This window comes from Trichosurus vulpecula, chromosome 5, assembly GCF_011100635.1.
Source record: "Trichosurus vulpecula isolate mTriVul1 chromosome 5, mTriVul1.pri, whole genome shotgun sequence".
NCBI classification, from domain to species: domain Eukaryota; kingdom Metazoa; phylum Chordata; class Mammalia; order Diprotodontia; family Phalangeridae; genus Trichosurus; species Trichosurus vulpecula.
Genome location: NC_050577.1, coordinates 6,155,908 through 6,171,575, shown reverse-complemented (window position 1 = coordinate 6,171,575; position 15,668 = coordinate 6,155,908). Strand labels below are relative to the sequence as shown.

Sequence of the window (15,668 nt, the reverse complement as noted above, 5' to 3'; positions counted from 1 at the left end):
AGAAAAGCTTTGGCTCTGAGGGATGATGGAAAAAGCCGAAGGATAAACATTTTAAAAGGGGAAATGAATTGAAGATGAGAGGGAGTCTTGGGGAAATGGCCCCAGTGACCTAGGCTGTTCAAGCACTACAGAAATCCCCTCCTCTCACACTTACCAGCAAGAAAGAGGAAAAAGCAGGGTGTGGCCATGGGGACTGAATGGCAGAACTAGGGGTCTAGGAGAGGAAGGCATCGTCTGACCTAGACTGCCCGCAGAACCAGGTTCAAGGCAAGGGGGCTGGGGGAAGGGGTTAGGGGAGAACAATAGATTGTCCCTGAGGTCCAGAATCTTCACTGACTGGACACCACTACCCTTTGGGAGGTTTGCTCTGAATGGGAAAACCCCAGCTTGGACACTTCATTAGCTTCCTATGGGAGTGGCTAGGAAGAAGTTCTCAGCTCCTAGATTTGGGGATGACTGTGGAAAGGGAAGTTAGGTCAGAACCTGAGGCTCACTGCAAATGCCCGTATTATACTGGGTGTGCAGACATATCAGATTTTTATCCACTTTAACTTGTGATCAAAGGGTTGGGTACATGTGCACCTTTGTAAATGACTCCACTGAGATGGATCAGGAATGGGGCTATGGGAGGAGTTTAGTTAGGATGGGGGCTGGATCAGCATCTGATTGGGCAAGTGCACAAAAAGACATGTGCGTACACACACACACACACACACACACACACACACACACACACAGACACAGCCAAGGAAGCATCGGGACCTGCCAATGGGGTTAGGTAACCCCTGGGAAAGGGTGGATACGTGGATTTTGACCCAAGGGCCAAAAAGTGCCCACCATCATTCCTAGGGTCTCATTTGTAACAGTGATAAAAGGTAAAAGCAGTTATTTAAAAGGGTAATGAAAACAATCAGGTAGAACCACATCCACAATGCAATTTATAATCCTTTGTCCAAAATGTCAAAAGCTGAAAAAAAGCTAGCCAAAAACAACAAGCTTTGAGTATAAGCATCTTTCTTTTTGAGGGGGGGGGGAAGGCAGGGCAGTTAGGGTTAAGTGACTTGCCCAAGGTCACACAGCTAGTGTGTCAAGTGTCTGAGGCCAGATTTGAACTCAGGTCCTCCTGACTCCAGGGCCAGTAGTCTACTCACTGTGCCACCTAGCTGCCCCCAAACACAACCATCTTTCCCCCACATTGGGCTCCACGGGCTATTACCTCCCACAGGAGAATTAGTCGCTAAAACTTTTACAATTTTGCTAAATTTTCAACCATTATCACAAAGCCTTAGCATTGAGATGACTGAATTTGAGAAAGCCTATGTTTCTTCACCTGAGTTCTGTCACTAACCAGTTCAATAATAGTTCTATAATGGGGGGAAATTACAGAACTGCTCTATGCCTCACTTCCTTGTTCTGAGAAATGGGAATAAGAAACCACATTCTAACAACCTGTAATGATCAGGTGACATGATAACTTCAGGAGAGTGGGGGTCACTAAGTTCACTTTCAGTAGAAGGCACTTTTCTTTTCTTCTCTTGACCTCCAGTATAACCATAAAACCTCTTTCCTCTTTCCCACATTCCATGCTGGGGCTGGGGTGGGGGGTGGGGATCATGGCTCTGGGAGGTGACTCGAGACAAATTAGAGCCCCCTTCTGCCCAGATGTCGAGGGTTGGGACGTCTGAGTCAATCTAGACTTTGCATTTTTAGGAACTTCTAAAGAGGCTGTGGTTGTCTCACTTATAGAGAACCTCTTGACTTCCCCAAAAGTCTGAAATCTGCGATCTCCATGCGGTCAGGCAAGAACACCATTAACTTGGTGGCTACGTGACTTATGATGATAGGTAAGGGGAAGAGAGGGTCACACTGAGGACTTCCAGCATTTAAAAATAGCTCAGAGAAAAGGAGAAATAACAGATCAACCACAAAATTAAGTCTGAGTTTGACCTCTGCTTGAGCTCCACTGCAGACAAAGTCGAGCTGAGTTACCGCATGACAAAAATATCTGGCTAATGAGAGCCCAGCATGCCCCAGCCTCATGGGGTATTGAGTGCAATTCAGTTCCAGACACCTCCATCCGTCCAGTGCCCACTGGGTGCAGACAAATAAAGACTGAAGAATGATATATGATCAATCCATTAGAAAAGAGTAAACCAAGTGCCCTATGAGATCCAAGGATTGCTACTGACTGCAGGGAATCGGGGCAGGGGTGGGCTGGAGGAGGTGGCTTTTGAGCTGGGCTCTGAAGGGTGGGTAGGAATTCAACAGATAGAGGGAAGGAGGTGGGAAGAAGATGGCGGGAATGGGGAATAGTGCAAGAAAAGGCATTTCATTGGAACATTGTTGCATTGCTGGTGGAGTTGTGAGCTGATCCAGCCATTTTGGAGAGCAGTTTGGAACTATGCCCAAGGGGCTATAGAAATGTTCATACCCTTTGACCCAGCAATACCACTTCTAGGGTTGTATCCCAAAGATATCACACAAGCGGGAAAAGGACCCATATGTACAAGGATATTTATAGCAGCTCTTTTTGTGGTAGCCAAGAATTGGAAATCAAAGGGATGCCCATCAATTGGGGAATGGCTGAACAAGCTGTGGTATATGAAGGTAATGGAATACTATTGTGCCATAAGAAATGGGGATGATGCAGACTTCGTAACAACCTGGAAAAACCTACACGACATAATGCTGAGTGAGCGGAGCAGAGCCAGGAGAACGTTGTGCACAGCCACAGATATATGGATTCTGTGAGGACCAACCCTGACATACTGCGCTCTTCTCAGCAACCTAAGGGGCAAGGACAACTCCAGGGGACTCATGATGGAGAATGCTATCTTCATCCAGAGAAAGAACTATGAAGTTTGAATACAGATCGAGGCGTACTACATGCTTGCCTTTTTTTTGCTTCTCTTTTGTTTTTGTTTTTGGGCTGGTCTTTTTTTTTTTGGTTCTGTTTCTTCTTTCTCATGATTCATTCCATTGGTCAAAATTCTTCTCCACAACTTGACTAGTGCATAAATTAATTCAATGCGAAGTTATACATGACAGTTATATGAGATGAGATTCCATGCTGTCTTGGGAGGGGGGAGGGAGGGCAGAAAATCTGGAACTCAAAACTATGTAGAACCGTGTGTGGTAAACTAAAAATAAATAAATAAATTAAAAAAAAAAAGAAAAGGCATTTCAGCAGAAAAAGGTAGCATGTGTTTGGGGTAACTGACCATAGTTCAGTTTGGTGGAATTGTACCAGAGAGGGAGGCTGGAAAGGCTGAGAGCTCCACAGGTTGGAGGGAGGGTGTTGAGTTGGGACATGACTCCACAGGCAGTCAGGGCTACAGTTAACCCCCCAGGTGCTTAGCACCAGACATCTGCAGGACTCTGATTCATGGAGCTCAGGGTAAGATGTGGTCCAAAGGAGAAGGATGGGCATGTCAAGGAGCCCAATCGTCTCTCCAATGTCCACTTTGCTGTGTAGGCCCATCATTTAAAGACTTTTTTGAGTTCTATCTCTCAAAGAAAGGGGAAAACATGGATTGTAGGGTCTGACAATTCCTTCCACACGCTGCCCCCCTCAAAAAACAACTCTATGGTGTGAAATAGAATTAACTCTCCTCTCTCCATGCTTGTGCTCTGGCTGTCCCCCTTGCCTGGAATATCCTACCTCCTCACCTTCATCTTGAAGAATCTCTTCATGAACAATGCAGTTCAAGCACAGTCATCTTCATAAAGCCTTCCCTGATCCAGAACTCCAAGTGGCTGGCTCATATTTATCTATTTGTGTTTATTTTCTGTATGTGTCTATTTGGTTAGATGTGCCCCTCCACCATAGTATGTGGGTTTCATTCACACTCGGTGCCTGGCATATAGTGCTTAAGGAATCCTTGTGGGTTGCGGATTAGTAGCTTGCCCCAGGTCAAGCGGCTCAGGCTAAGTGACCAAGAGAAAATGGCCCAAAGGCAGATTTGACTGGAAGGTAGGAAAGCCTTCTTCCGGCTAGAGCCCCACTAGGATGCCCAGGACAGTATCCTTGCTCTTCTAGGGTTTAGACTAGACACTGTTGAGTTTCCTTCCAGCCCAGGGAGTCTGTGATTCTAGGTGCCTTTTACATCATCTCTTGTGGTCCGTGAAACAAACACACAGACACTGAGCATCCCTCAACAGGAACATCCATTTGTGGTCTTCCAAGAGCTGAGTCAGATGTCCCACAGTCAGGTTGAAATCTCTCTCTTCAGGTCGTGCTGTTATAAGAGTGACATCTGGTGGCGAGAGAAAGAAATTTCTCTGGATGAGAATTCCCCTATTTTTAAAGTACCTATTATGTACCAGGCCCTGAAGAGAGAAAGATGGAAAGAGACATAGGTCTGGCTCTCCAGGAGCTTACAGACCCCCCCAGGCAGGCTTACAGCCTTGGGGCTAATCATTTTCATTGCAGCTACCAAGAGTGTGTGTATTTGCACGTGTGTGCATGCGCGTTTGTGGAGTATGCCTATGTATTGTCACATGTCTTTGTGTGGGGTGCAGAGGTGAACGTGTCCATTTTTTTTCATTTTTTCCCCATTTAAAAAATTCTGAACTTAGTAAACCTCAATTAAAATGAGCATTTCTTTATGCCCGGGAGAATAGAAAAGAGGGTTATCCGTGAAACTACAAAGTTCTATTGCATACAACTTTCATTTCTTTTTAAGTATATAATGAATTCAATCTGTAACTTTCCAAACTCTCCTTCTTTCTGGCCTTCCTGCTTTTCTTCATTGAAATGCTTCCTGCATTTCAAAAACATATTTCAACAGAATGTCAGAAAGGCACACGAGGGCATCATAAAGAAAGCTAAATCCAAATAAATTAAGACTGAACATCTAGAAGAAATCCCTATGGGGCTGAGAAGCTTAATAAAAATACTTTGAGTCAGAAATGAGGAACAAAATTAGAGTCCTTAAAGAAGATTTTGGATAGGAGAAATGATGGCTTAATAGAGAAGGTCAAAGAACAGACCCTCAAAGAAAGAAAGGCAGAAAGAATGAACAATGCACTGCTCCAGTTAGAACTAACATTAGAATAAAATCACTTTGACAACACTGGTCTGTGGATAAAGGGATGACATGGACTGAAAAAGAAACAGAAAATATATACAGAGGAACTTGAGAGTGTGAGCACTACCAACTTTTAAAGATAGCATGTCAGCATTCAACCCTGCAAGCCTGTTATGTCGCGATCGTTTGGGGGACAACGTTCCAGGGGAGGTGGAGGTCATTTATGCAACCTGAAGCAAACTCCAGTGGCCATCCAGGCCGGCTCACACCTAAAAGAGAATCCTCTCTAGCTTATCCAGCAAGTGGTCATCGAGGGGGTGCCCTCCAGCATCTGGGGAAGTCCTTTTCACTCTGGGACAGCCCCCATTGATGCAGTCAACTTAAATTTGCCTCTTGGTGCCCTGTCTTCTTGTGGCTAATGTTTCTGCCCCCTGAGGCCAAGCAGAAAAGTGAAGTCCTTTTGTAGGACAGCCCTTTAAACACTTGAAAATGGTTCTGTATTCCCCTAGATCTTCTTTTCTATAGGCCAGATATCTCCACTGTCTTTGATCAATCTTGGGGCACGGAATCAAGGCCTCCTAGGCCTGTTGCATGTGAGTTCTGAGGGTGCAGCACAGGGCAGCAGGGCAGGGCCTCCCCAGAGGCTGGCACAGGAGGGTGCGAGCCAAAGGAGATACTCAAGTAAAATTCGAGCCGTCCTCCAAGGACGATGCACTTTCCAAAGCAAGACCTCTTTCCTCCTGTTTTATTGGCGTTGTAGTGGGGTGGGGAGCTCACTTTGGTGTGGGGGTTTTCACAGGCCATGATGGTGGAGCTGGAGCCCTGAAAGATCCTGGCAGCTGACTGCGTCTGTGAGTCTGTCAGCTCATCCTCATTTCAGAGAGGAGGAAGCTGAGTGTTAAACAACACACTCAGTGAGGGGTCCACCTAAAGAGGGAAAGGGCTGAGAGGCCCACACCTCAGGATTCAGGCGACCTCCTTGCCACTTCATCACATCTCCTGAGGGCACAGGCTGAGACCTTTCTCTTGCTCCCCCTAAGATGTCTGCTGTAGCAGCAGGCCCCTCAGCTCCCATGCTGGTACCATTTTCAGATATTTGTCTTCCCTGGGGTGAAGATACAAAAGGCTGGAGATGTGGCTTCTCACTTCAGATAAAAATGCCAGGTTCCCTCATTTCTGTCTGGGCACGCTAAACGCTGCTGCTTGGCCCTTGGCTCTTGCCAAACCATCTTGAGGCAGATCCAAAATCATAGGAAGAAAGAGATTATTGGAGTGATGGCAGCCAGGATACAAGGAGCAGTCAAAAGGTGACCCAAGCTATCCTTGGCCAGAGAACCAGGGGAGAGTGGGCAGGCTGGCAGCTGCTCTGGTGCCTCCAGCAAGTTCAGTGCCTCAGAAGAAATCCTGGAGTGCGTGGGCTCTCAAGTGGAGTATGGCGGCAGGGTGATGGATGAGCCCTGAGAAGGAGGCATTGGGTGGGTTGTCATTGGTATGGCTGGACACAGTGCCTGCCTTGGTAAACCCACAGATCCACTGGAGGGGAAGTGAACAAGGAAGAACAAGATGAATGTGGGCTTGTAAGTGAACTACTGTCATAATTATCTCCTTCCAAGGAAGCCCTCCTTTCTCCGAGGGCAGAGTCGGGGATGAAAGGCAACATCCTTGCCCTTGCCCAAGGCTCGCCATTAGCTACTGATTATAACAATGAATGTCTCTGAAACAAGCTTTTTATTGTAAAAATCAGAGTCCAACAGGAAACAGTTAAGTATCACCAGACTCCAAAAAGGATCATGGAGGATCATGGATGCCCAGGGGTTCATCACTCAACCTGGTGTCTGAGGTAGATTGCTTTAGGGCATTGGTTTCTTTCTATCTCCCCAAGGATGGTGTGTGTGAGTGTGAGTGTGTGTGTGTGTGTGTGTGTGTGTGTGTGTAAGTAGAGAAATAAGGAAAGGCATAGATTAAAAACCCACCTTGAATTTAAAAAATGTAATCATCGTAAACAAAATCCTGCCACTAGATGGCAGCATGTAATAGTCTTTCCTGGCTGCCCCTAACTGGCGCAGAGGAATTCAAAGCAGTTTTTACATTAAGCACTCACAATGTACCCAACTTTTCGCTTGGTGCCCAGGATGCCCTGGATCAGGCACTGCTCCTGCTCCCTCGGAGCCAACATCTCTCCAACCTGGCCCATGGCTCTGGCTCTTTTCCCACATCACAGAGTACCCCTGGGTTCTCGAGACATTCAGTCAGACTTATTTCTACCCTTTAAAGAAAACGTTCCCCTATACCTATTCACTTTCTAAGAGACAGGGGTCTCCTGGTCTAGTTTGAAGCCAACAATCCCATTGAGAAATGTCTACTTGAAAAGGGCAGTGGTCTCAAGGGGCTGTGAGAGACAGAGTATTTACTCAGGTTTCCTGGGTTGGGGCACCAAGACAAGAGACTGAGAAATCCTTTGTGTCCTGAAAGGGTCTCAGACACCACTGGAGAGCGGGTTTCTCTAGAGTTCACTTTTACTGTACTCGGGGATTATACTTACACACATACATAGACATACATGCATAAAACTGTCCATCATCTATCTCTCTGTCTATGTCTATATCTATCATCTGCCTAGCTATTATCTGTCTTTGTCTCCCTCCCTCCTTTTCTCTCTTTCTCTTTCTTCCCTCTCCCTCTCCTCCCTCCCTGCCTCCCTCTTTATCTTGCCTCCCCTCCCTTCCTCCCTCTTTATCTCCTCTCCTGTCCCCTCCTCTCCCCTCCTGTCCCCTCCTCTCCTCTCCTTTCCTCTCCCCTCCCCTCCCCTCCTCTACTCTCCCCTCCCCTCCTCTACTCTCCCCTCCCCTCCTCTCTCCTCCTCCTCTACCTTCTTCTTCTTCTTCTTCTTCTTCTTCTTCTTCTTCTTCTTCTTCTTCTTCTTTTTATTCTTCTTTTTCTCTCTCTCTCTCTCTCTCTTTCTCTCTCTCTCTCTCTCTCTCTCTCTCTCTCTCTCTCTCTCTCTCTCTCTCTCTCTCTTTCTCTCCTCTCTCCTCCCATCCTCTCTCCCTCTCTGTCTTTCCCTCTCCCTCCCCCCCACCACTACCTACCTAAGCAAGGGCAGTGTGGTTCAGGAGGAAGCTCATTCGACTTTAGTCCAGATTACCTAAACAGTAGCCCTGGTTCTACCACTTATTTACTCACCATGTGACCTGAGGCAGTTCACATCAAGACCCCTCCCTGAGACCCAGATTCCTTATCTTTAAAATAAGGAAAACAGTATTTGCACTTCCTGCTTCACGGGAATGTTGGGATGAAAGGCATATAGGAAGAGGATGTTGATTGACCTTTCTTAGGGGGCAGTGAGGCGCAGGGGAAAGAGTGCACGATTTTGAACAAGCAGACTCAGGAGCTCATTCCGCCTCTCCTATTTACCAGCTGTGAGTCTTTGGGAAGATCCCTTAACCTCTCTGAGCCTCAGTTTCCTCATCTGTCAAAAGATAAATTCAACAAGTAGACAAATCAACGGGTCAAAGGAAGAGAAGTTTTCAAAAGAAGAAATACAACATCCCTCCCCCTGCCAAAAATGTTCAAAGTCACTAGTAAACAGCCATAAATACAGGAGGGGGCAAATTCATTTCGGTGGAGGGAGGGGTTGGACAGAGGACAATCTGACTTAGAAATAGGTTGGTCCAGGGACTCTGGGGCCCTCAACTGGGAAGAAGGGTGCCACAGTTCCAAGACTCTGGGGCTGCTGCCCAGGAAGGGGGATAATGGGGGTGGATTAGCAGGGTGTCAGTCCGATGGTGCTTTTGGAAAGTTTAGATTATCCCTAGAATGAGAATCAGTCCTAGTTAAGACTCCAGAACTCAGGAAGACACCGCGTGCCTTGTGTAGGAGTCTCTGGGTCCTGATTGGCAGGAAGGCAGCAGTTACAAGGCAAGTGCCATGTTTCTCCTCTTTTCCCTTTCAGGGATATAAAATCTGGGCTGTACTTACTCTCATTCTCAGTTTCCAGTAAGGGCTGAGTCTTGGATGATGAAACAACACTCCCAGGTCTTCTAGGAGCCACCCACTCCTAGTGCCCAAACCTACAGGCTGTGGCAGGATTCAGCTCAATTACTCTCAGGCCATGTCTTAGAACCACTGACATCAACAGCCTTTGACTCCATTTAGTGGGTTTACAAATAACAAAGGGCCACACAAACATGGGCTACTCCTGTGGTTCTCACTGAAACTTACTCCTGACCTCCAATAGCTAATTTGCTAGATTAATCTGTGATAATCAACAAGGATTGTCGCCACCCACCATGGACATTTTAATTTTGATTCCCCACTGCTTGTGACTATGGTGTGTCCAACTTCATGCCTGTGTAGTCATGTTTGGTCCCTCAGATCAGTAAGCATGTGGTCAGCCTGGAGCTGGGCTTGGAGGAGACAGATGGGGAGCTAGGCACAGACTCTCGTCTTCCTCAATAAGAGCTAACTGTCGATAGTGCTGTATTTCTATCATCTCATTGGCCATTTCCAACGACCCTATGAGGCATTGTGCCCATTTTACAGATGCAGGAATAAAATGACTGGCCCAGGGTCACACCAATATTGCCAAAGGTGGAATCCAAAGTCTGGCCAATCTTGACTCAATGCCCACTTAGGCAGATGCAAGGATCCAAGAGGATTCTTGTTCAGGCACAAAGTAGAGGATGGCCTCTAGGTCCCTTCTAGATTTGTGCTTTTGCAACTTGGCGATATTTATTGAAAAGCTAAAATATAAAATACTAAAATATATATTTTTTAATTTGACTAGGTAAAGAGGCCATTCTCTGTCTCATTTCTTATTAAGGCTTAATCACTGAATAGCTGTTGTCTCAGTCAAACTGAGACCTGTTAAAGACCTTGGCTTGAAAAGGCCAAGGTTCTCTACTACGTCCTGGGCCATCTCTGGTTGTCCTCATCTATATCTGGCCACTGAAGCCAGATGGCTCTGGAGGTGAAAGTGAGGCTGGTGACTTTCCAAAGCCCTCCCTCACTTACATCCAATTCACTTGCATGTTGTGGCATCACCTCCCTGATGTCCCAGTCCTCTTCGAGAACAAAGGACAAACAACAAAATATTAAGGCAAGGAGTTAGTTTACACCAGATACAGAATAGTGTAAGACACAGTACCTATTTTCAAAGAGCTTACAATCTGACAGGTGCCATGGACACAAACATCCTAACCCATTTTTTGAAGCCTGAATGTCATAAGCAAATTCTCGATTTCTAAGGAAGAGACAGACTGAAGTCCCTTGTCTCAAAGTTATCTCCCAGGTGCCTTCCAGAATCTAGAATTCTATGGTCCTCCCTTTCTCAAGTGGGCTAAAACTTAAGAGTGCTGGTTTCCTAGAAAGATATTCAACTGTCATTGTAGCAAACATTATTAGGAGTAATTCCCACCTGCAAACAGGGTGAACAAAGTATTGACACATTGATTATTCCCCTTAGAAGGACAATTATTTGAGACAATACAACATAATAAGCTCAATTACACTTTGACTCTCCAGATGTGAAGATACTGAGTAGCTGTGCTTTTATCACTATGGAGAACTCTTTCCACCCAAGTAGATCATACAGATTACAATGTGGTAGATCATTTCCAGGGAGTCACCTGCAGCTTGGGGGTGGAGTGACTTGGCCAGGGGAGGGGAACACAGCTGGGACTGGAATTCAGGTCTTCTGGACTCCAAGGCCAACACACTACCCACCATGCTATGCTCTTTCTCTGCTTGATATCTCACATAAAATGAACAGAATGTTCTCCCCAGTGATTTTCTATTCCTCTGTGAAATCCATCACCACAGTGCCCAGTTATTTTGCTCTCCCCAACAACATTTACGTGAGAAATTTTCTACCTCACACCTTCGTGACTCCACCAGTGCAGCCATTTCCTCCATCAGCACAGATGACAACATTTCCGTATCTCAGCACATGGTCACCCAGAGGTGCTATGGCTAATAAACTGTTGCCCTCACAGTTAACGTGGCAAGAAGCCTTCCTGAGCTCGGCTTGGCTCACCCGGACAGCAATCCATCAGTCTGTTACTGGCCAATGTTAGAAGCCTTTTCAGCTTGGTGGAGTCTGCCAAGGCTTGGGGTATACTGGCATTGCCCTCAGCTACATACATATCTGTCTGTTTATACCTTCCCAAACACCCAAAGAAAAGCACACAAACAAGAGATGAAAAGCTACCCTTCTCACCCCTATTCCACCATTAAGGCATTCATTGGCTTGATTCCTTTAATAATCACTGTCTACAATGCTTTATGCATTGTAAAGCTGTAGGTTTCCCTATGTCATGAGAAACAAGCAAATAGCCATGGGTACAAGAACAAGGGACAGAGTTTTCTGGCTCTCAGTAATCAGAAATGACTGGAAAGGGTTCTGTGGCTGTCCTCTTTATGGCTTCTTTGGAAGGCCCAGGATCCTCCTGAATGACTGCTGGTATTTGGAATTGCTTAGGATAATGATAACAGAGTGGCCAGAGGGGTAAGCTGCCATCACATCTTTTAGGAGGAAGAATAAGGGGCTTCTAAAGGGCACCGTGAATGTCAGGTTCACCATTAGAGCCGCAAAGTAGGAAATGAAAAAGCAAAAGAAGGTAACCACAGTCCTCAAGGCATTGACATGGGCTTCTCCACTGGGATTCCCCAAGCCAGAGGAACTTGTTTGCATCCGGCGAGTGTGGCTGTAAAGAGAGGCAAATAATGTCACCGTACACATGACAAACAGGCCAAGAGGAAATATTAATATGAGGTTGACTAGGATCATGTCACTGGCAATGACTCTTTCAGAATCAGGGCTAGTCAGGGAACTATTCTTGGATCGGTTAGTGTAGGAATCTGAGGAGGAATCCCACATATAGGCACATAAAATGGCAGTGATCACTGAGATCAGCAGGCTTCCCAGGAGCATTGAGGGCATTAGTCTGGAGACCCTGAATTTCAGCCACAGAAAACAGGGATGTGTGAAGTCAGAAATCTTAAGGCAGTAGAAAATGCCAAGGCAGGTGGCAAACCAGAAGCTGGAGGAGTTTAGAAACATCCAGATGAAGAGGAACAGAGATCCATAAATGTTCTTCCGATACACATTGGCAAAGAAGACGCTCATGACACCTTGGAATGTCAACAAAATCTGCAAGCCAAGACGTGACATCCCAAGGCAGGTGAGAAGGAGCTCAATGGAGATCAGCCTCTTGTTTTGAATAAGTTTACTGACATTCACGACCACTAGAAACCCATTTCCAATAATCCCTGTAATGAACAGAACTGTCAGGATTGTGATGTGAGAAATCCCTGCCAGAAAGATCATATTTCCTTTCAGAAATCCCAGTCTCTCTTGGCAGACTTCTCAGATCCCCAGAGCAGACGATCTGACTGATAGGGGCACGGTGCTGGCCAACCTTGACCTTCAGTCAGTTCCTGGACCAGAGGGCAAGGCCAGGAAGAAGAGAAGTCAGCAAGAATCCTTTGCCCATTTGCTCCTCTCCAAAGGTTCCACTAGGGCAGGAGGAATGCAAATGCTAAGGGGAGGGACTGGATTGGTGACTTTTATTTGCCAGTGGCATCTGAGTAAGAATTGCTTAAATTCATTCTGAATTTCTTCCTAAGAGTGTAAACTTTTCCTCCAGATTACTGCCTGTTTCTTTCCCTCTTTGTGTTCTTTCTTGAAGGTGATAAATAACAGGTCCCTAGCACTGGTAGGCCACCACTCTTTGGTATGGCCACTGATGGTCGTGTTCAAACACAGTCACGAATATAGGGTAGGAGCCATACTTAGGCAGAGCTATGTCTGGGAAAAACTTAGGAGTGTGTGCGTGTGCGTGTGCGTGCGTGCGTGCATGTGTGTAGGGCAGTTTAGAATGCATCAAGCAGAGAAGAGTTTATTAAAAGGAGAGGAGGCATAAGGTGGGCAAAGAATAATCTGAGACATAGTGGGAAGAGTACTATATCTGGAGAGTACCTGGAATCCCTTCCAGCTCCAAATGGATGTTGCTGTGATACTATGATAGGGGAGGGGTCTCTCCACAGGGGAGGCCACAGAGGACATTATCCCTGCTAGTGAGGAGATGCTTCTGTTTCTCCCCTGTTGAGGTCCACAGGGCAACTGTACCCCAGGCAAGACATGGGCCTGTCACCCTGGGGAAGAAGCAGCTGCCCCTCATCAGCACCTGGGACAGAGCCCTGCATGGCCATACTAGTTCTAACTGGATGCTTAGTACCTGGCTGGCACCTTTTCCATAGAGGCCTCAGGCTTTGCACACACTCCCTAAAATCCCCTTCCTTTGGCCTCGGGAGGACACTGCTGAGTGTTCACAACTTCCAGGAACCACATTATCGGTCTGGAAAGCAGGACAGCTGACCAACCTGAAGGCAGGGACTGGCTATCTATTGTCTTTGCACCCCTAATCACCAAAATGAAGGAAGGAAATAGAATTTATCAATAACAACCACCTGCTCTGTGCACACACCACACTAAGCACTTCACAGGCATTGTCCCATTTGACCCTCCTGATCACCCTGGGAGGTAGGTGCTATCATGACCCTTATTTTACAGATGAGGAAACCGAGGTAGGCTTGCTTAGGGTCTTATTTAGGTCAGTAAATGTCTGAGGTAAAATTCGAACTCTGGTCTTTCTAACTCCAGGTCCAGTGTGCTATTTAGTGAGGTGCCGCTGAGCTCCTAGGTCAGGCTACCAAAAAAGGGAAGTCATTGGTTCATAGTAGGGCTTAAGAAACGTTTGTGGATTGATTGATAATTCTAAGTTGTGTGTGTGTGTGTGTGTGTGTGTGTGTGTGTGTGTGTGTAAATCAGATCTGCGATTTCCTCTATATGAGGCATTCCTAGTGAGGATCTCCCTCTGTCAATGTGCACTGACATCTTCTCGGTCATTTACAGTCTTAGGGAGCTGCTTGAGGCACTGAGTGGTTAGCTGACTTGCGCATGTCCAAACAGCCAGTGTATGTCAGAGGCACACCCAACGAAAGTCTCCAAGGCCAGCTCCCAACCCACTGCTGCATGCTGCCTCTCACATTCTGAGTTAAAAGCTACAGACCCCAGAAGCCAGTGGCACAAAGCAATGGTGCATGATGTTGTCCAGGCAGCCCACTCCCTCAGGGAAGGCTCATTTGAAATGCCTGAGTGAACGCCCATCAACATTGGCAGAATGCCATCCATGGCATTTTGAGCTGAGTTAGGTCTGATGAATTTGCATGGCCCATTCACCCAGGTGCAGCTGGGGCTTCAGGGAGTTGATAATTGATTCATCTGCGGATTTGAATTTATCCAGAGTAGTTTGTTCTCTGAAATCACAGATGCTAGCCCCTTCTTTGTCTTTCTACAGGTGTTGAACTTTTCCTGGTCCACACCCCTTTCCCACCAAGGCATAATGACCACCTACCTATTGCGTTCTTGGGCCATATTTGCATTTATCATTTTCTGGCAATAATTGGCCTGCTTTGCATGCAGGCTCAGTGAACTTCCAGCACTCCAATGAATCTCCCTAATGTGGACATTCCCTCCGGTAGAGTACATTGCAGTTCACACATCCCTGCCCAATCCATTTTTGTCCTTCATGAACTCTCAGTAGACCAGGGCCATCCCTCCCTACCCCAGGTCTTTTAATAGTAGATGAGTATCAGTGCCACACTCCATCTCTCCATCTCTCTATTGCTCCAAGACCAGTTTGTTTCCAGTTGGAGTCCTTTATAGTCATCTTTGGTAATGTTACTGAATCCCACTCAGAAAGTGAAAAGCCATATGGCTTTCTCAGAGTGGAAGGAAGATTCAGGCAACCCTGAAGGAGCAGAACAGCCTTGATCAGTCTTCCTGCCTCAGATCTCACCTGTCTTCAACCCATCCTCCACATGGCTGCCCCAGTGATCTTTCTGAAATGCAGGAATGACCCTTGACCCTGCTTGAGACACTTCAGGTGCTCCCTCTAGCATGAAACACATCCTCCCCTCCTCTGTCTGGCATACAAAGCCCTTCACAATCTGACTCCAGTCTCTCTTCCATATTCTCCATCCACATACGCTATGTTCCAATACTTGCTCTTCCTCAGACATAATTCCATTTCCCACTTTCATGCCCCTTTCCTTCTCTCTCTCATCCGCTCTGCCTGTTGGAATCTTTAGGTTTCTTCAGAGCTTGGCTCAAATGCTGCTTCCTGCATGAAGCCTTCCTGGACTGCCTGTGCTCTTAGCCTGACCACCAACCATGATTACTTTTCATTTACTCTGTGAATATTTTGCATTTACTTACATGCATGCCCATCATTTTCCCTGATAGAATATAAGCCTTTTGAGGACAAGGACTGCTTGATTTTTGCCTTCCTGTTCTCAGGGTCTCACATGGTATATGTGAGGGCATTTAGTGAAGGCTCAATAAATACTTACTGATGACTAACTCTTCGTGTACATGTCCATCAGTGGGTTAGAGACTTTGACTCATGACCAACTAAATGAGGAGGATTCATTTTCAAATGAAGTGAGACTTAAAGCTTACTCTACAAAAAGTAATTTATGGGGGAATGGGGAGACACCCCACCATTGTTCATCTTTGAGCCATGGAGATTCTAGGTTGCAGTCCCGAGACTAACTTTAAGGCTTCATTGGGTTCAT

General features: G+C 46.3%; 1 protein-coding gene across 1 annotated transcript; it reads right to left on the bottom strand.

Moving 5' to 3' along the window:
• Positions 1-11,445: 11,445 nt before the first annotated feature.
• On the bottom strand, positions 11,446-15,002 carry LOC118850180 (taste receptor type 2 member 7-like). The gene is made up of 2 exons (XM_036759392.1): positions 14,891-15,002; positions 11,446-12,392 (listed from the first exon to the last, which is right to left on the bottom strand). The coding sequence occupies exons 1-2, from the start codon at positions 15,000-15,002 to the stop codon at positions 11,446-11,448; spliced, it is 1,059 nt and encodes a 352-aa protein (XP_036615287.1).
• Positions 15,003-15,668: the final 666 nt, after the last annotated feature.

What these genes read in the sequence shown, in the direction of transcription:
- LOC118850180 (XM_036759392.1), bottom strand. Translation starts at nt 15,002, where the DNA reads ATGTGTTTCATGCTAGAGGGAGCACCTGAAGTGTCTCAAGCAGGGTCA. An exon ending in GGAGGATGGGTTGAAGACAG is followed by an intron (nt 12,393 to 14,890) that starts GTGAGATCTGAG and finishes GGATCTGAGAAG; the next exon opens with TCTGCCAAGAGAGACTGGGA.